Genomic DNA, 22,175 nt, shown 5'->3' on the forward strand with positions numbered 1-22,175 from the left:
ATAATAATAATAATAATAATAATAATAATAATAATAATAATAATAATAATAATAATAATAATAATAATAATAATAATAATAATAATAATAATAATAATAATAATAATAATAATAATAATAATAATAATAATAATAATAATAATAATAATAATAATAATAATAATAATAATAAATAATATATGCTTCTTAGCAGACTTCTTAGCTTAACATCCCAGGGAACTAATGGGATAACTGGGGATGCAACAAAAGTGCAACTAGGGCTAAAACCCCAATGAAATACAATTCTAATAATAATAAATATATGCTTCTTAGCAGACTTCTTAGCTTAACATCCCAGGGAACTAATGGGATAACTGGGGATGCTGTTTGCTCCTGACAAGAGTCTCAAAGGCTGGGGTGATGGTAGACAAAGCAGGGAGCATTGCTCCTTTTATGCCTTATTTTTGTATTCTACTGCACTTTTCTTCTTCTTTTGTTTTTATTTCTATCTGAACCCCTACACTTATTTGTACAGTATTTGCACTTTTTGCACTTTTATATTTAGTATTATGTATTGTATATATATTTTGTCTTTGCTCTATGTTTTTATCTGTGAAGCACTTTGGTACAGTCACAACTGTTGTAAATGTGCTATATAAATAAAGTTGATTATGATTATAGCTCAGATACTGTATATCAGGAACCACAGAGAGGCTGGCTGGGCTTCAACAGTATATGTCTACCACAAGTGGGGCTGAGCAGCCGGCAGCCTCAGCGAGGATGACCAACAGAAAGACCGTCCATCGGCAGGGGGGTGAAGACTTACAGTCAACAGTGTCCAGATAGACATTGAAGACCCTCATTCTCACATTATAGACATACTGGTGTCTTTTTGAAAACCGCTGTGAACGGAAAGGAGATCTGATTGAGAGTTGAAAGACTGGCAGCTTGGTTCTCGCCTCTCCGTTCACCTCTGTGGCTCAGTGAAGCAATTAGCGTCAGCACTGTGGCCCATTCCAACACACACACACACACACACACACACACACACACACACACACACACACACACACACACACACACACGCACGCACGCACGCACGCACGCACGCACGCACGCACGCACGCACGCAAATGTTGGTGTGTTGTTTTAAGTTCAGAGGACTAGAAGACTAGTGCAGTGATGAAGTCCCTTACCATCGAGCTTGTCCACGTAGCAGTAGACGTCATAGGTCTCCGTGGGCCTCCTGATTCCATAGGACCTAACCCCAGGTTTACTCTTCAGGTTGCCATAGCAACCAGGTCTGGGCTTGGTGATTGGATACCTACACGGAGAAAGGAATGAAGACACGTTTTATAGCATTTATATCTATTTGTCGCAAATGTGCCGAAAACACCCGATAATCAGTATAGCAAGCTGGTAACGTACTATCACTGGATCCTGTAAGAAATGACTTCAAATAATGATTCAATCCGGCTCACCTTGCTGACTGGTCAGCGATCCATCCAGCGTCACAGTGGTCAAAACCATCCTCGTAGGCTGCCCTCAACTGGTCAGCTGTAGCGATGGTTGCGCCAACGTCTTGGCAGGCCTGGACAGCTTTGGGGTAATCTAGGGTGTACCTGCTGGTGCTTGCCCGGTAGTGAAACACAACACCTGGGGGGACAAACACAAAACAAAGAGAAGCGTTTAACAACCAGTAATGATTGGTTAAACCCTGATTTAACAACTAGTAATGATCAGTTAACCCTGACCATAATATAAATATAAATCACAGCGAACATCTACTAAAAGACACGCACCACGAGTCAAATAAATCAGGCTCTCAGTTTCCTTGGGAATCTGGAACTTTGCAGTGCACCACGAAGGAACTACGGTTTACCACAAATTATCTGGATGACTATGGATGATTTCGATAATGCCACAGGACTGACACTCCCATATTTGTGGACAGTGAATGGGCGTAGGAGACATAATTGATATCTCCTAATTAACATCGCAGAACGTTGGAGGAGGGATGGTGCTGATCGCGTCCCAGAGAAAAGCCCAAACTATCCCAGTATCTCTCTCCACCCAAGTGTTCTACGTGCCCCAAAACATGAACTACATCTCCCAGATCACTCAAATATTGAGCATAATGTAATGATGCTTGTTAAGGTGTGTAAACCACCACCCCAACAAGCAGAATATCGCCACTGACATGAAGGTAGGACAGATTTGTGGGATGTTAGATTGTGGTTTTGGAAGCCACCCCCGGTGAGTGCTACACTGGTGTTGAGAAGGTGTGGCATAGTAGTGGATAACGCAACAGACTTAAGAGAGTTGAACGTTGCTCTCCCATTTGATGGAGGTAGTATCCATGACCCTTGGTAACACTTACCAGTGGAATATCCATATTGAATCCCTATTGAACAAAAGCTCTACAGTAGTGTGGTCAGCTAGATGTATGCTCAAGTTTCAAGTTTGTTTATTAATTGTCACAATAAAATACACATACTTTACAGTGAAATGCTTGGTTCTCTCATCAGATCTCTGAGATATCAAGGATGAGCACTGAAATTGAAACATTGAAATAAGCATGGCCTATGAGGGATGTAATTTCCCTGAATGACACAAATGAAACCCCTGATCACAATTAGGAGGTCTTGGTCTGTCCACTATACATAACAATAATATGTTTTTGAAATATTTATATAATAAATATCCCTGTAGGCCACTGAAAAAGTCACTATGGGCCCGATTTGGCCCCACGGAACGAGGCACTATGAGATATAAAGTCTCACCGTTTTTCTCAGGGACAGACACTCAGAGTTAACTCATACTGTAACTGTATGGAATTCCATCACCACTCAGTGACGGGAAAGTTTGTTTACTAGTTACAGTAGTCAGTAAACTGTTCCAGCAATGCCTTGCTACGCTCAGAGGGTATCTTACCGCAATGACCTCAAAGGTTTATATACTGTGAACATTTTCCAATGGGAACCTGCCAGGGTGTTTCACATGTTCAACAGATTTCTGAAAAGACGAGTGTCTGTCTTTTTAAATGTCAACCTAACAGAGTTAATCCAAACCATTATACCAAACATAGGGGCACCACATCTACACTAGACTGAACCTTATCTTTAGCTCAGGGGCGTATCTAGACCAAGCACTGTACTGGGGCACAGGGGGGCACTTAGGGATGCCAAGCGGGCGCGCAAAGTCGATTTTGGGCGAAAATGGGTGGATTTTGTATTTTTTTTTTTTTTTTTTTTACTTTATTTCGGTTTTAGGGTTAGGGTTAGGTTAGATGCATCCGTCTGTATGGAGAATGGGAGGGGTTTGTCTGATGTTAAGGCCTTGAGAACATCACCCACTGCCTTTGGAGCAAGGATGTCTTTTTTGACCAGAGCCTCTGCCTTTGTTCTTCCTAAAGTCATTTTCTTCACTATTTTGGAATCATGTAGAATCTTTTGATTGAGCTTGTTTTTTTAAAGAAAAAATGTATCATTTAGATGCCTTTATTTCATATTCAACGCAGACGGTAGGCTATATATAGCACATTTTGTTATTAATCTTATTAAACTGTAGATGCTTCACCTTCTCAGCCACCACATCATTGCAGGTAACCATCAATCTTGGTATCCAAGCTGATAAAATCACTGCATTAATAGAAGTCTTTTCAGCCATCTTTTCCTGAGCATTATTAGCAGTGAAGTGTTAATAATTCAATAATCCATAGGATTAGTAGATGAATAGCCAGTTATTAATTTGTTTTAATTTGATGTGTACATGCTGATACATGTCATACAAGTAATATTCATACTTGTGTGGTGTACACGTTTTGGTTACTCACCCAATATGTGTGTGTCTGGTGAACCCACAACATTATTGGGATTTTAAAACAATAAAGCCATAACCATTTATGTAAAAATACTTAATACTTAACATATGTTAACTGTTATCTCAATTACAACCAATATAGACAGCATAAACACAGTATGGTTAATATTAGCCATTTATCTCAGCTAGATCACATTTATAAATACAAGTGCTATTTGTTTTGTGATAAAAAATGTAAAACAGTATCAATGAAACAAGGTGGGGCAGACAGTGAAGGTACACAGTGAACCTTTTTGCTTCATATTTACCATGTTTACTTGTTTTCACCTACAATTTCCACTACCTCCCACCTCTTGCAGAGACAAGTCGCATTTCTTTCCTCTCTCCCTAGGCCTTCAAGGCCGTTCCTACCGCCGCCTCTACTGCTCCATGGAGCCCGACGCTGCTATGCTCTGCTTCGTGCCGGTGGCCGGACTATACTCAAATCAACTCTAAATGGATCTAATCAGTGGATTGCATATTTTCTTCAAGAAGCAGAATAAGGCTAACCCTCTCTGCCTATTGGGACATCATAATCGGGCTACCAACTTGAAGACGTGGTCATTTTTGGATTATCGAAGCTGTTGGACTGCAATAAGAAGATTTTGGATCTGTTTACCGCGCACAGGATCTACCAAAATGAACTGATAAGACACTTGGACTAATAATGCATTCAGTCATTTGGACGGAGTTGTTAAAACTCACTCCACTCAAATCAATAGAGTTATATTTCACTCTATTCAAATCAAATTTAAAGTGACGTGGCTGGGATAAATGGGCCAGTCAGTCAGCCAAAACAAATTCCTGGACCAAGGTCGAAACAGGGAGCTGCTGGAGTCGAAGGCCCTCTGGGAGATAAGAGTGGCGAGCGGCTTCCCCACCCGCAATCCCTACCTCCCCCACCCAGGACTTGGCTTGTGCACTCCCCCCCACCCCCCCCCCCCCCTTCCTCTGCATTGGCGCTGCACTGTCGGCTGCCTCGTGTGAGGGATCACTCCCCCCCCCCCCCCTACAGCCCTGTAACAACCCCAACCCACTCCCCCCTCCTTCCGTAAATGGCGCTGCCTATGACGGCTGCCAGTCTGTTTGCGGTGGTGAATATACATATGTTTGTCTCAAGGCTCTGTACCATTATTACTATCTAAAATGTAATAATTGTGGAATATTACTGTAATGAGCTGTATGTGTATGATCCAAGCGTCCTAGGAGCATAACAGAAAAAAGCATTCCATGTGAAGGTATTCTGTATCTTTGCATGTCAACTAATAAAGAAACTTGAAACACACGTTTGGGTCCAGTGCATAGTGCACCCAATGAAAACGTGTGATTTTATATACATAAAAGTCGAACTTGCTTTAAGGTCTGGGCTTGGTTTTAACCTGCGGTCGGATCCTCTGACCGCGGGTTCCTCAAATGTTCATTGATCCGACATATTGATTAATTATATCAAGCAGAGAACTGAGAAATTCGGCAGTACTGAAAGTTATTTCAGAACACTGCCTCTTGAGTAACAGACAAATGAATGAGGGGAAATTCGTTATAACAAAAGTTTTTTTTTCTCCCCTCGAGTCCTCGACGAAAGTAACCAGGTGTAACCCGAGCGCCCCTACTGGTTGATACCGTTAATCCGGCACAAACCCAGTACCCACGCCGCAGTGCAGAGAGTCCTAAGCGCTACATCTGTAATGATCAAATCATGTTGACACTAATCGAGAACAACAGTACCACATTTTGATACTTTAATTGTCAAAAATACAATCACTACCGGCGTTATTGTATCGAACATACAGTTTATACTTATTATATTCAACACATATATAAAAAAGGAGAGCGTTTATTTCCTGTTTCTCTGTTTGCTAATACTATAGCTGACAGGAAATACACTTTGAAAAGGTAGTTCTTTATAGAAAGATAGTTGGCCTCAAAAGCACAATTAGGCAATAAGGTTTCCTTTCACATAAAGTATCTAAAAAGTATTGTTGTGGTACCAGTATCGGTATCAATCAAGTGTAATGATATAGACAAATATAATATAATATCATCAAAAACATAAATAATAGCCAGCCCTGTTTGGGAGAGGATATGAAGAAAAAGCCTTACCGTTGACATCAAGGTTCACAGTGTCCTGTGTGTCCTCGATGCCGTACATGACCTCACAGCGGTAGGTGCCAGCATCACTGGCACGCAGCTTAACCACCGTCAACGAGGCGTCACCCACGTCCTCTGGGTGGCTGGGCACCGACACGCGGCTTCTGTAGCTGGAGCCTATCTTGATGAGGCCATTTTGTGCAACCATCACCGTGGACTCCTGGTCGCCCTCTATCTTGGTCCATTTGATCCGCAAGTAATCTTTGCTGATGATTGTTCCATTGGCACTGATGATGGGCGCAGAAGTGGGGATTGTGGAGAAAAAGCAGGGCAGGTTTACCTTCCCCGATAAGGACCCGCTCACTGGCTGCACCATGGTCAGTGTGTTGGTGGCTGGGAGACAAAATTATTCAGTTAAATACAGTAAATTAATCCTAAATCATGATGTATTATTATTACAGCATGGTTTCGTTTCCAGTTCTTAACAACATTTATTATTGACTTTTAATCTGTAACCACAACTTTCCTGACACACACACAGGTTTATTTGTCTCACTTCAAACATATAATCAACCTTAAACTACACTTTCAACTTTCATTTCCTGACAGAGGCCTGTAGAGTGAAGCAGTTTAGAACTCAAAACGTATTTACGTAGAGAGGGTGTGACGTCTAGTCCCAGTCAAAAAAACAAAAAAAAACATGCATCGTAACCCAAAGAACGGCTCCTGGAAAGTCGATCCTCATCCTCAAAACGTAGGGTGGGGGAACTAATATGACACTAAATGTAGTGTGTAGTGGTACATGTATGAAGTGAAAGATAATTGGAGAGTCATGGCTGTGCCACTCCAAGTTATTCCACGGCTATATATGGTACTCTGTTTACCTTCCGAAATGTGATGTCGTAACCCCTGAGCACTAATTGGTGCTGACAGGTTGCCCCATGCTAAATTGCTGACCACAAAACAGTATCTGAGTGTACTGAGGCACGTCATCACTGTGCTGCACCCATAACAGTCTTCTGACATCTTATGACTTTCCATCTTTCATTCTAAGCCAAAATAATATACATAACTTGAGTTGTGAGTTATCTATGATGTGGCACATGGCCATGGAAATTATTTATTGTAACTTTTTTTGACATCTTGGATAATCCCACTGTGAGACCGCAGCCAGTGAGTCAAGCTGCTCCCTCTAGCAAACAGCCATAGACTAAACCACTGCTGAACCACTGCTATGCTTAACCCCCACCCCCTACACTCCGGCTACAGTATGAAGGCAGACACTTTAATATCAGCCTTACTCATTCACTGTGAGTAACATCAGACACAACCCAACTCTTATGCCAGACGCGTTTCTATGGCAATGGGCTGACTCACCCTTATCCATGGGAAAAGGGGTGATTGCAACTGATGAACAGGAGATTGGGAGGTGGGGGGCAGGGGGACCTGAGCGCTTACGAGGAACAATGTGGGGAATGCTCTGTGTCCAGCGGTGGGACAGGCCTGAGGCATGAGTCTGTTTAAACAGAGGGCCTTATTAGGATGAGAGCAGGAACCAGCTGTTGGTTCCAGACTGGGACCAGGGCCTAATTGAAAGGTGTCCGTCTATACAAAGCCAGGGACCAGAGGGTGCTTGCGCCGCCCACTGCTGCCCAGCGGTTGCATTTGTGTGTGTGTGTGTGTGTGCGCGCACGTGCGTGCTTGCGTGCGTGCGTGTGTGTGTGTGCGTGTGTGTGTTTGTGTGACCTTCCCCTCTCAGGGGCTCACAGACATGGGCTTACCTAACCTGGGGGTGCTTACCTAGATGAATGGAGGGAAGCCTTAATGCAGTGTAACATGAGGACACTAATCAATCACCATGTAGCTACAGATAAGATACGGTACAATACTGACTACAGACACCACATCAGCTGACTGACTTTCAATTGTCTTGACAGCAGAGTGATGAGGAGAGAGCAAGAGGGGTGGAAAGGGAGAGAGAAACAGAGAGAGAGAGAAACAGAGAGAGAGAGAGCGAGAGAGAGAACGAGAGAGAGAGAGAGAGAGAGAGAGAGAGAGAGAGAGAGAGAGAGAGAGACCCAGGAGCACTTACCCATTCCATATGCAGTTTGGCAGACCAAGCATAACCAAAGGATGTGTTTTATGTTTAGTGGCATCTGTTGGTAAAGAGAAAAAAGATACAAGGCAATCCGTTATGATACATGTGTTGAAAATCTAGTGACACAATGTTACACAACCACTCGTGGGTAAGACTTGACTTAAAGGTAACGATTAGCTAAGTACCCAGAGTCCAGAGACTAACGAGGAACCATGTTTACCAAGTTTAGTAACACATATTCACACATGGACTTTTTATGCATAGTTTACACTATGACACTTGACACTTGACATGCTCTCCTTTTCAAAGAGATCTGACGTTTTTTTTATTAATTTTTTTATAAAATGTGTTTATTTATTTATTTTTTTGCTGTGTGTAAGTCACAGAATCCAACCTTATAATATTCACAATCATGTTGCATAATGACCAGCAAGTGTTAGCTAGGCTTAAGTACAACTTCCATACGGCAGGGGTTAATGGTAACATGGCGTTTACAGCTAGGCCAATTATAGTATACAATGTTATAAAAAAAGTTTTTATAATAATTATTTTTATTCACAGAATGAGAAATCCAAAATGAAAAACAGATATGGGAATTAAAAAGACTATTGATAGGATGCTCCATGATGACCTATGCTGTTTTTTTTGGTAATCAATTGATAGATCAAAAGATAGATAAATACAGTATATCCATGTATATATATAGCATACACAATGCAAGTTAGGTAGAGAAGTGCATTTGTTTCATATAACATAGAATTGTATTGAATGAATTGTGTTCACACCAAGTTATTATATTTCTTTAAAACAGAGCCCTCTAAGTTGTAACATTTCACTTCTGCAATTCTATGGAATTGTACAAGAACAGTAGGCGCTGGAAACTATAATTCAAGTTTCCATTTGTAGCAGAGATGTGTATCTTGCTTGTATAAAAAAAATAATCTGGATTATGCTCATTTAAAAAAATTATATTCTTTCAATCATTTAGCAAAAGTCAAAATGTGTTAGGTTGTGCCCCGCCCTCCCCTTATTAACTAAGTCTTAGAACTAGAAGTGCAGGTATACAAAAATGGGGATTAGAGAGTGAAATTTATAGTTATTTATGGCATATATCATTTGGGAAGCGAAGTAGAAGCCATTCTGGAAGGATTTCCCTGCACTTCAGAGACATCAAGGTTTGAGTATGACTGATGGTTAATCAACGGTTTGTTAATTATAGCTCCTCATATCATTCACAGGTACTCAATCATTATTATTATTGTGGCTCCTGAAACAAAGGGTTACCCTTATCTTGTGCTGACTCAAAGATAAATTACAGGGTTCTTCTGCAACTTTCGTATTGTTTCCTGGTGGTCTGAGGGCAATTTGTTGGTCTGTTGTGTGTGTGGGTGGTGGGGCTGAGAGGTATAGAGCCACTTGTGGAGCCAGGCTGCAAACTCTTGGGAGACTGGCGGGATCCACAAAGAATGGATTGCACGGTGCTAATTGCACCCTTACTTACAATTCATTATGAATTGAAAATGGGGGACCCTGATGTAAACAAGACAGTGATTGATTGATTGATTGAAAAATTGTATGAATAGATTGCAGAATGGGTAGAAATACAGTACGGCTCAATACACACAATTGTTAAGGGGATGCAGACCAGAGAAATACTTTCGTCTTGTTTACATCAGGGTCCCCCATTTTCAATTAATAATGAATTGTAAGGGTGCAATTAGCACCGTGCAATCCATTCTTTGTGGATCCCGCCCTGGGTGATGCAAAGCAATCAGAACTTGCCCTCATTTGCACCCCTCGATCTAACACCAACGACGGGTCACTGGTGGGAACTGCTGCGTTACGGCCCCTTGGTAAGCAGTGTAGACTCTAGACCAGGCCAGAGTCAATTGGGGGAGGGTGGGGGGATAGAAAAAAAAAACGCGCACCCTAATACACTAACGGTGTTTGCGTGTACACTTTTGATTTAAAATGTCAGAGTTTGTGACTTGTGCCAACATACTAAGAGGGCATATCCAGAGTAAACAAACCCCTGCACCCTATAGAAGAGAGTCATGTAAAATCAACGAAATTGTCCCAAGAAGAAAAACAACTCAAGGTCAGATAATACAATATATATATATATATCTCCTGTACTTCTTTTAGTAGCTGGAAATAGCTTCCCGTATAAAGCCACGATAATTGGTTAATTGGATTTTAGATTCTTCAATGAAATAAAATACAACGGTGGCCTATTTGATAAACAGAGTAAGATCACAACTTAAGCACGAGCATGTAATTGGTTGCAGGTTTTTGGAGCGTGTGAGGAGGGACCGTCACGACTCATTTAGCGCTGTGTTGGGAGATGCTCCCCACTATGAAGTGTGACAATCTGCTTGAGCCTTACTGACATTTCCTTCGCAATTTAAAATTAAATTAAATTACAATTTGACGTTCCTTTCTTCGTGCGCTTTCCAAAACTTTCTAGGAGAAACACCTGTTACTTCAAGCCATGTTTCATAGAATGTATGGGATCCCGCAAGATAACATACGTAAGTGATCGATATAGTTTCGGAACGTTTTTTATTAATCGTATTGTACACGGTAATAGTAAAGATAAAGCCCGGAATAAGTCTCAAGTTACATTTTAGATTACATTTGGCTACGATTTGCCGGCATACAGTCGTGAGTAGGTTATCTGAGGACAAGAGCTGCTACTGTGACTGGGCGGGTTCAAATCAGGCAACGTTTGCATGATATCTTTGAAAAACGATTGTGATTTTTCCAAAGATATGTAATTTAACAAAAGTACACCCTAATAACACTTGCGTTCATTTAGAAAATAACAAACATGTTAATAGTTTAGGCTATGGTACTGGCTATTATTAATTGGAAGTAAATTATCTAAACATTTAAATATATAGAATGAAAATATAAAATAACTTACTTTAAACAATCTTTTATTCCATAAAATGAAGAGAGGAAAAAAAGTCCAATTAGTCCCCGCAGACTAGGTTACATGCATGCGTAAAAAGTGCCCAAGTATGTCCACCGCAAGTCGGGCGCAGTAGCACTTATTCCTCCGGTGCGCCTTTCTTCCCCCCTTGTTGCTCAGGTGCTGGGTCGCCACTCCAGTTTGATGCTTGGTCTGATCCGGACGAGAGAACCCTTGAAGTGCTGGCAAGCAACAAGGTCAATTTCGCTCTACACCCTCTGTTATTTGTCAGTGATGGGAGAGGAGGGGCAGAGTTGCCCATCCGAAAAGTGAATGAGACACCTTGGGGAGGAGAGAAGGGGCACAAAACACATAATTAGACCTTAGACCAAGAGGGACATCCTCATCCAACAAGGCTGTTGCGAAATCACACAAATCACTTGCACTGCTTACTACTTTATCATTATAACTTTTTTTTGTATCTCACTTCAAGAGCTCCAAATGATCATTTGTGCGTTGTTATTCAGCCACTAATCTGTTCGATAGGCTATATCACTCAATATTGTCTGAGTTATTAATTGACTCAGGAGGAAATCATATAAAACAATCAACGCTACCTTAGAATGTATCCAAATGATGCGCTGTGGAGAGAGCGCCAGTCCTATACCCAAGGCGCACAGTGGAATCAGGGTTGGTTCTCTGACAAGTGGCAGTACAGATGAACTTATCCATGTGATAACAGTTTGGACAGTATATACACACTTGTATCGATAGTGGGATGAGGTCCCACACCACTGACGGAATTCCGATGACCCAACCCAATCGAAGCAATTCAATGACCAATTATTATACACTGACTGTTTGGATACACACAGATCAATTGCTGCTATGGTATCAAAATACACGTTTTAATTATATTAAATTGTTGAATTTCTGGCTTTGGTCATGCTGGGTGATTGATTTGGATTGATTCTTTTATTTTCGTGTCATGCTCACAAAGTGCCCAACCCTGATGGGTTTATAAGACACCAACATATGTTGCAGTGTTCCATTATCCATTATATATTACATCTCATCATTACCTAAATACAGATTACAGCTTGGTCTTAAACACAGTATTCTCTCTCCCAAGCTTGGCAAATACTAATGCTACAAAAAAGGTTCCCTTCCTGAAGCACAACTCAAGTGCTGGTCACATCAATTAACATGCAGGGTGCATTATGCACTAAAACAACTATAGAAGTGGAGCCCAGGTCTCTGAGTTTTGGTTGTAGACCTTTGACTCAACTTGCCTGGTTGTGAGTAATGTAATTTAATAACTGAAGTCACCATGTGCTTGTCTTTTCCACAGGGGGGAGAGGCTTCACCATAGTTTGTCAACCTCTGCCTATATCACTTGGCTATTGGCTGATAAGAGGGCTGGCTGAGAGAGAGAGAGAGGGGGGGGGGGGTAGAGAGAGAGAGAGGGAGAGGGAGGAAGGGTGTGCATGGTGGATGAAGACCTAGTGACCATTATCATAAATGTTTCCAGGTAAATAGGTGGGTGGTGTTTCTTATACTGGAAATAATGATTCTAATATGATGCCTGTGATTTTCGAGTGAATTGTTCCAGGAAGTATCTGGATGCCCCATTGCGTAAGGAGTTTTACATTCTAACCAGGGTTGGGCAATATGGGGAACATTTATACCACAATAATCAAATATTGTGAGACATTTGAGTTGATATGCTTTTGTTATTACTAGTTTAAACAACATGATTTCATCACAATATGATCCTATTGAAAGACGATAAATGGTAATATTGAATTATTGCCCAGAGCAAAGAGGGGAAATGCAATGCTGTCAGCAATCTGTACTACAAGTGGCGTCATTTCAGTAAAAGGCAAGGTATGGCGAGGACTGGAGGGGGGGGGGGGGGGGGGGTTTGTCAAATCAGTTGTGCAATAGTCACTTTTGGTGAGTTGTTTCTATACAATTCAGTTATATGACATTTAGGTATGACACAGGACTACACAAGCATTTTTAGTATAGAAATGTGTCAACAGACTAAAGCAGGGAACCACAATATTTTGCATACGAATTATGCAGAATGTAATATCATAACTGTCTATTACTTTTCTTGCAATTGAGCCAATTTTCCTTAGGTACGGTTTTGAGGTGTGTGTTCAACAGAGTGTAGTATCAAAAACACATTCACAAAAAGTATGGTTTACTGAATGCTGAACTGCACTGTTATAATCACTAAGCCAGACCTTACCTGTGTCCCTGTATCACTTGTCTCTGCTGCCCTTTGATTAAAAAACGTCCCTATGTCCAATTTCCTTTTTTTGGGGCATATTTCAGTTAGTCACAGTAAAAGTCACCTAGTAAAAGTGAGATAATTAACAATATCAAAACATGCTAGGGCTGTACCGAATAGTTCGAAGCTTCGTTCATAATATTGACATTCGAATTCTAATTTTTTTTTACATTTTTATTTGCCAAGGTATGGCGAGTGCCATACCTTGCCATAGCAAAATGACGCCCCTGTTAGTACAATAGTTATTACATGTAGCATCATCAACAAAAGTCACCATTATCTCTGTATTTAATTTTTTTATTATTTTTTAAACAAACACATAAACAAACATGACAACACACGATAAGATATACAAGCATTAATTGTCAGAGCACATCCAATGAAATCACATTTTAGTAAATTGTCTTATATAAGATATACCCCTAATACCTGTTATCTAAAAACCTACACACATATGCTCCAGCTCGAACCCCCCCCTCCCGGACCCCACCTTGGGTAGTACCTCCATTATCCCTTGCACCTAACCAGACACTACCATTATAAGCTAGCTTTTATTCTCTCCACCACTTCTAACCACATTGACATTTTGGATTCATTGAGACCCAGAATTCTTGCTGTAGATATTTCTTGATAAATCACATCGATATATGTAAGAAACCAAACTTTCCGGCACATTTTTTCCGGTTGAAACCAGCGTGATGCGATCAGCTTTTTAGCTACTGTGATACCGGATAAAACCAATCTCTTTAGCTGTGGATTTACTGCAAACTCAAAAACATCATTCAATAGTAATACCGAGGGGTGTACAGGTATATTCCAAGATACGAGTTTTGATAATTGTTGGGTCACATCTTTCCAGAATGTCTTAACTGGTGGGCAGTCCCAATACATGTGCATAAATGTCCCTTCGTCCCCATTTGTACATTGGGAGCATTTGGAGTCTTGTTTAAGACCCATTCTGCACAGTCTTATAGGAGTCAAGTATGTCCTATGAATATAGTTAAGATTGATTTGTTGATGGTCCGGGTTCCTTGATGTAAGTCGGACATTTGCCCAGGCTCCTTGCCAATCAAAGTCATTTTCCAGGTCTGGTATATCCCTCCTCCAGGCAGAGTCTAGTTGGAGGGTTTCATACGAGGACGTTAGTAATTGATGATAAAAATCTGAAACAAAACCTCTCGATGTCTCTCTTTCATAGAAGAATTTGTGGTATCTGTGGCGTTCAATTGGTATGTCTAATGGAACACCGTGAGACTTCAAACATAGCTGTAACTGTATGTAAAAAAGCCATGTGGACTTGGTGAGATAAACATTTTTGCGTATTTGTTTATAACTACAAACACCCTGTTTGTTAAAAACATCCCCTAATGAGTGTATGCCTTGCTCTTCCCATATAGGGAATCTTATAGGTTGTTTTTCAATTAAGAGTGCATTGTTATTGAATAAGGGAGTATGATTGTGCCATTTATGTGGGTTAGGATTTTTTTTGTGTGTTTCACGCCATATCCGGATCGCATTAGTAATTATGGGGCCAAATTTCCGTTCACAGTGCTTGATTGGTAGTTTAGTGTATGCTATGTCCTTCAGTCTATGTGGGGCTACTATGTTTTCTTCTAATTTTCTCCAGGATACTAATGCTTGGGGGTCAAACCATGTTGTCAATGGTCTTAATGTGTACGCCTTAAAATATTATAAGTCACCATTATCTCAAAAGCTTTAGCACAAAGATCTCTCACAAAACAAAAGGCAATCTGGTTTTGAATATTAAAATATTTGTTTTCAAACTTTAACTGTGGGCTGATTGTGTCAACAAACAAGATAGGTTTGTGGTATTTCCGGGGCATCACCAGGCCACCAAGTCAAATAAAAAAGTTTGTCTGAAATATCAAGTTGGCATCACATATATATATGTTTTTTTTTTAATTATTTTAATTTCCTCCCCTCTTCCGATTAGCCTACATACTCCTGGAAACCTTAACTCAGTAAAAGGATAAAACCTCTACACATCTATATTCTCTGCATTTATTGCACTTTTATACATATTTGTTCATCAAAATTAATCTTATAGACTTTGCCTTAAGGACCTTTATTTTGGAAATAAAGGCCCAATGATTCTGCTTAGCTCCTTGCCTTGCTTGACGCTCCCACGGACTCCTGTGAGAGAAAGTGGGAACAGTTTTTCTTGAGATCGCCTAGTGATTCTTGTATTTTCTTCTGAAAAAGGAATCAGAATGTGGTGGTAAAGAGTGAGGGTACGCATTGGAGGGAGAGAGAGAGAGGAGCGAGATGGCTGACTGCTGCGGGTTAGGCATTTCTATCTAGAGTATTGTGTTGGCTCGTTGGCTCTAGTATCTCTCTGTCTGTCTGTCTCTGTCTCTCACACACACATCTCTTATGTGACGAGAAATGACAAATGAGAAATGCAGTACAGTAAACTGTTGTAAGCTGTCGTAACGTATCTGGGCCATAGAACTATATAGAACCAATCTGGTTCTAAGCCACTGTAAAGTAAAGTGCACCGTCGTAACGTACCTGGCTGCATTGCAAATGTAGGGCACGCCCCTTAAACAAATCAATTTATTTAGATAAACAGACCACATTTTAGTTATAAAAACAATCGTACACATACAATTCCCAATAATTGTTTTTTTTTTTTACAATCATTGAAGAATCTCATATTTCAAAATCTATTGTAGATTGGACATGCATAAATGCAGCAATACCTTGTCTTACAGTATATGGATTGCTACCTTATCATTTAATTGAGCTGTAATTAACACAGCTCAACACACACGGATTCAGTTATGGCCATATTCAAACAAATTTACTCTCAAACTAAACTACTGTCAAGCTGTCAAACTAAATTAGAGAAAAGAGAAAGTGCCCCTTTAAGGAATACAGATATGCAATTTCTCACATAAAATACCCATGAAACAATACAGTAACAAGCAATCATCATATTCCCAAACAAATATTTTCCTGCTCATAGAATTTCCCGTTATATATATATATTTTCATTTTTCTTTTAATACAGCTGCTGTATGTATATTTTCAGTATTTCAGTTGCTGACAATGCAAAGACATAATGACATTATAGCTTGGCTGAGCCATTGAACTATCTGAACTTTTATTAAACAAATGTTCCTTTTTGGTTGGATGAACCAATAAGTAATTTAAATGTATTCACAGTGTGCACTGCTGTCCTTCAAAAAAGATTATTAAAAAAAATCAATATATACATAATAACTTGTTTAACATTTTGATCAATGGTAGCAGGATTAGACTATGGCTATACAGGCTTGAACAGGACTCAGTCAGCGCTGCTGTCTTGATGTGGCATCGTTCCCATTGGAGGGTCATTTCCTGCAAAAGACAATAAATAAATAAATAAATACATAATAACAATAATAATAAATATTAACAATAATACTAATAGTAATACTAATAATAATAATAAATAACTAAATGAGTAAATTAGTAAGAATGTTTGCTTAACAACTGATCCAATGTAGGATCTGATCAGGGAGGGACATCATTCGATGGAGCAATGCAATGTCAGTAGAGGTGTGACCGTCAGTGTGTGAATATGTGAGTGAATTGGTGAATGTGAGGCATAAGTTGTAAAGTGCTTTGGATAAAAGCACTATATAAGATAAGATAATTAATTTACCGTTAAGAATGATACTTGTAATCCTGTATAGCTCTGTGGGTAGAGCATGACACTAACACTGTATACAGTAGCTCTGTGTGTAGAGCATGACACTAACACTGTATACAGTAGCTCTGTGTGTAGAGCATGACACTAACACTGTATACAGTAGCTCTGTGTGTAGAGCATGACACTAACACTGTATACAGTTGCTCTGTGGGTAGAGCATGACACAAACACTGTATACAGTAGCTCTGTGTGTAGAGCATGATACTAACACTGTATACAGTAGCTCTGTGGGTAGAGCATGACACTAACACTGTATACAGTAGCTCTGTGTGTAGAGCATGACACAAACACTGTATACAGTAGCTCTGTGGGTAGAGCATGACACTAACACTGTATACAGTAGCTCTGTGTGTAGAGCATGACACTAACACTGTATACAGTAGCTCTGTGGGTAGAGCATGACACTAACACTGTATACAGTAGCTCTGTGGGTAGAGCATGACACTAACACTGTATACAGTAGCTCTGTGGGTAGAGCATGACACTAACACTGTATACAGTAGCTCTGTGGGTAGAGCATGACACTAACACTGTATACAGTAGCTCTGTGTGTAGAGCATGACACTAACACTGTATACAGTTGCTCTGTGGGTAGAGCATGATACTAACACTGTATACAGTAGCTCTGTGGGTAGAGCATGATACTAACACTGTATACAGTAGCTCTGTGTGTAGAGCATGACACAAACACTGTATACAGTAGCTCTGTGGGTAGAGCATGACACTAACACTGTATACAGTAGCTCTGTGGGTAGAGCATGACACTAACACTATACAGTAGCTCTGTGTGAATGAATGAATGAATGAATGAATACTTTATTTAACAGATTGCAGAATGGGTGCAATACAGTACGGCTCAATACACACAATTGTTAAGGGGATGCAGACCAGAGAAAGACGTTTGTCTTGTTTACATCAGGGTCCCCCTTTTTCTTTTTTTTTGTATCTACTATTTTCTATTTTTCTCCCATCCCAATTTCGTATAGTCCAATTCTACCCTCCCCTGTCTCGAACACTGTTAGGCCATGCCTCCCACAAGCCGGCTGCAATGTGGACGAAGCCTTACATCACGTGTCCCCTCCGGTACTCGAGGAAGCAGCCGTCGCATCTTTTCACCTGCACAGCGCAATCTCTCAGCTTTCCCACCCCTAACACTGCCAATTGTGTTAGTATGAACGACCAGCCAAGCTGATAGCAATGCGGAGCTGGGCTCGAACCCAGCGTCTCCTGCATTGGTGGCGAGCGCCTTTCCCACTACACCACCTAGCCCCCCCAGGGTCCCCCATTTTCAATTCATATTGACATTTATGACATACACAACATACATGACATTTATGGCATAGGGACATACAGGTATTTAGTACTGTTACATTTGTGACATATACGGTATTCAAATATACAGTACTGTTACCCATAGATCCTGACAGAGTATATACATATGATGGGGAGGGGACTGTACATTAGGAGGGGGTGGGTGGGTGGGAGAGAAATATACATACGGTGGGGAGGAGACTGTACATTAGGAGGGGGTGGGTGGGTGGGAGAGAAATATACATACGGCGGGGAGAGAATATATACATGCGGTGGGGAGGAGACTGTCTTTTAGGAGGGGGTGGGGGGGTTTGGACATTTACCGTGGCCAGTTTCGAATTGCAGCCTCCCGTAGGTGCTCTTTAAGAGCGGTTTTGATTGTGGGTAGGGATTCACATTCCTTTACAGTTTTGGGTAGGGCGTTCCACATTGATGTGGCATAATTGCGAAACGTGTTTAGTCCCTTGTTTGAGCCGAATCTGGGTTTAACATGATTTGTTGAGCTTCCTCTGGTATTGTGGTTGTGGTATTCACTGACCTTTGGGAAGTATTTTGACATGTACATGAGTACCTTAGTCGTATAGTGTATCTTGTAGACCAGGCCCATTGCAAGTTACTGTACTCTGTCGTCTACTCTAAGCCATCCTAGGTTGTCAAAGTGGGCAGGGGTGAGGTGGGTTCTAGGGGTAAGGTCAAGTAGTAGTCTGACCAGTTTGTTTTGTGATGTTTGTAATCTTGTAATCCTTTGAGGTGCTTTGGTACCATGAGGTGCAAGCATAGTCGTAGTACCCTTGAATGAGTGCTCCTGCCAGAGTCTTCAGGGTATACTTGTTTACCATAGAGGAGATCCTGTACAAGAATCTAGTTCGTTGGTTGACTTTTTTTTATTACACTCGTGTTTTCTAGTGAATTTGTGAATCATCTTAAGCCCAGTTTGTCGGGTACTGATCCCCATCACTCTTTCCACTATGTGGCAGAGATTCGTAAGGTTCAGAGTTCCAACCACCACTGAGTCTCAAATGAGGAAGATGCAGTGTTGTCTTCTGGGTAGTTTCCTGAATTTGTGGTGCACTTTTTGCCTTCCATTGGGGAGAAATGACACCTTGCTCGCTTGGTCAAAGTTTACATTGGTTCAACTTTGACCTATGATTTCACATGGTTTGCCTATAGACTCACCCAATGTGGATGTAGCTACAGTAAGATGATTCCAACCATTGAGCAGTGACTATGAGTGATTTAATTAAGTATATGTTTGTTGAGTGGTCAAACACGTTCAGGTGTTCTAAGTCTTTTTTGATTACATTTCATGTCATGCAAGTGAGTTGCAATGGAATCAAATAATATATAATGAGACTTGTTGAACATTAACTAAATGTTTGCTACTATACTGTAGCTGTGTGGAACAACTGAAGTCTTCAGAACAGAGTCGTATAAGTCCCGTTTAAGGTTTCAGATGAGTGAAAACTTGAAATGCTATAATCTAATGACTGTATATCTAAGTATTGGGTAAATTCATTGTTAAAGGCATATTTTCCGCTGCTGTCTAACATTCCCAGTCCAACTGATTGACTATAAATGTGCAATTATGTTGGTTGTTTGAAATATTTCACAATGGACTTCTTCATACAGAGGTGCACAGTTAATTAATGTCAAATCACTCATTTGGAATATTTGTACCCTTAGATTACCATTAGTACCATTAGTACTTGCTTAGATTGGGACAGACCACAATCCTCTTGAGAATAATTGCATCTCTTGCAGAAACAACATACATCACAGGTCTTGTAGGGTCTCACCCTTTACCCCAAATGGACTCCTGGATCACCTGGAAGTGTTTCTCTATGGAGTGTCTCTCTTACATAATCATCCCTGTCACGGTCTGGGGTTTGGGTGGTGTTTGGGTCCACTGGATCCAAAAGTGTTGAAATTGTATTTGAAAACAAGTAAATATGGTGAAAATGAAGCACCTTCACTGTCGGCCTCCGCCTTCTTTCTTTTATATTTTTCAAGATAAACATGATCCATTCCATTCATGTCTTGATTATAATGGAGCAGTATTTATACAGTACATGTGATCTAGCAGAGGTAAATGGCTAATCTTAATCACATATAGTACTGTCTAGATTGCTTGTAATTGAGATAAAGTGGACATCTGTTAAGTATTTTTTACACAAATGGTTATGGCTTAATTGTTTTAAAATCCCAATAAGGTTGTGGGTCCACTAGACCCGTAAACATTGGGTGAGTGACAAAAACGTGAACCCTACACAAGGGTTAAGCAAAGTTATAGTGCTAATAATGCTGCTAATGACAGCCCTAAAACCCAAGCCATTGTCTGAGGCTTTCTGTGTAAATCACACGTGACAGGCAGGGAGAGCTAACTGTGTGAAACCACGGTGTTGTGCTCTAAGGCCAGTCAGACCAGATGAGAGCAGGAGCGGGGGTGATAAGCCTCTCACGGAGAAGATGGCCCTGGAGGCCTGGGGGCCCTTGTAAAAAGACTTTAGGTGTCTTCTTCCATGCCTGTCTGCACTATAATCATGTCGGGCTGATCGCCGGTTACTGATAGTATACCTTCACCACAACTATAGGCTCGTCCTGACACGGGAAACCTGAAAGAGTGGTGGCCGTGGTGGTGTGTGGGTGCTTTGAGAGAGAGAGAGAGAGAGAGAGAGAGAGAGAGAGAGAGAGAGAGAGAGAGAGAGAGAGAGAGAGAGAGATAGAGAGAAAGAGAGAGAGAAAGAGAGAGAAGAGAGAGAGAGAGAGAGAGAGAGAGAGAGAGAGAGAGAGAGGTGGAATGAGTTGGGTTATGCTAGGCACACACTAAATATATTCCAAATCCTAACCAATATTGAAACGTCATATCTCAGAGGCTGTTTGTCTTCCGTTTGTTAGACCATACACATTAGACAACTTTGTCAAAACTGAGCACCATGCAAGATTACACTCAGGTCCCGACTGTCTGAACCTAGAATTTTGCAAACACTGCAGGGCTTCACATTAACAAATGCTACCCAGCAAATGTGGGTACAATTAGGCAAAAAATGGCTTTTGTGGCCTTTTGGTGCTGAAAAAAGGCACTTCCTGTGCTGGCATGGGAAACAGACACACCGTGTTTCCAGTCAAAAGAATACCTATATCACTGCCCTGTCTTTCCATTTGGACCCCCAAAAATATTTCTAATAATTTTTGGAAAATTGTGCGACTGTCGAGAGAGAAAAGGGAGAAATAAAAGTGATTCAGGGTTTTCTCTGCTATATCAATGACATTGCCCTGGGTGCTCCCCTATATTTCCACACTGGGACTGACTTTCTATGCCCCCCGGGCCGCAGTGAAACCTGGACAGCCCTAACTGTTCAACTATTTGTTCTGCGTTTTCCCCACACACTACAGGAATTTGAGTCGTAAATATTCAACACATTTGATATTCCTGATTGGATTGAGACTGGTTTGCGAGCAGATCGTTAGGCTTCAGATTTAATCTGTCAACACCAGCCTGAGATCGCGAACGCCCTCGAGGTTGTTGAAGGGGCGAATCGGGGTGAAAATCTTCCCAATTCTCCTCTTATCTGCAGAGGCCTTAAGCCTGCAAGGTGTCAAGACGGGGCGAATCGGGGTGAAAATCTCCCCAATTCTCCTCTTATCTGCAGAGGCCTTAAGCCTGCCAGGTGCCAAGACAACACCACTCTACTGTACTTAGCTGCTCTTTTGTATAACATACCAGGTACTAGGGGTGTAAAGGTACACGTATCCGTACCGAACAAGTTTCAGTGTGTACCGTACCGTACCGAACGGCTGTGTAGTGTACCGAACGAATACAATGGTATGTTAACCACTAACGACCGCCCACCGGGGGCTGGTTTTTTACCAATAGAATATAATTATTATTATTTTTCTTTATTTTTTT

At 40.9% G+C, this 22,175-nt stretch overlaps 2 protein-coding genes across 3 annotated transcripts in view; both read right to left on the reverse strand.

Annotated features, from left to right (window-relative positions):
* Positions 1-6,304, reverse strand: part of vcana (versican a) — a gene marked incomplete at its 5' end in the record, with an annotated part of 69,827 nt that extends 63,523 nt beyond the window's left edge. Inside the window, 3 exon segments of the mRNA XM_084307548.1 lie at positions 1,176-1,303; positions 1,461-1,635; positions 5,941-6,304. Coding sequence (XP_084163674.1) covers positions 1,176-1,303; positions 1,461-1,635; positions 5,941-6,304 — 667 coding nt within the window.
* Positions 6,305-15,808: 9,504 nt separating this feature from the next.
* LOC311230498 (DNA repair protein XRCC4-like) overlaps positions 15,809-22,175 on the reverse strand; it is a 150,938-nt gene continuing 144,571 nt past the window's right edge. For both annotated transcript variants that reach the window (XM_084316787.1, XM_084316788.1), the window contains exon 8: positions 15,809-16,602. The gene's annotated coding sequence lies outside the window, so the exon portion shown is untranslated. The remainder of the gene's footprint in view (positions 16,603-22,175) is intronic.

The sequence above is a fragment of the Notolepis coatsorum genome, assembly GCF_963971535.1.
Source record: "Notolepis coatsorum genome assembly, chromosome: 1".
In the NCBI taxonomy this organism is placed as follows: domain Eukaryota; kingdom Metazoa; phylum Chordata; class Actinopteri; order Aulopiformes; family Paralepididae; genus Notolepis; species Notolepis coatsorum.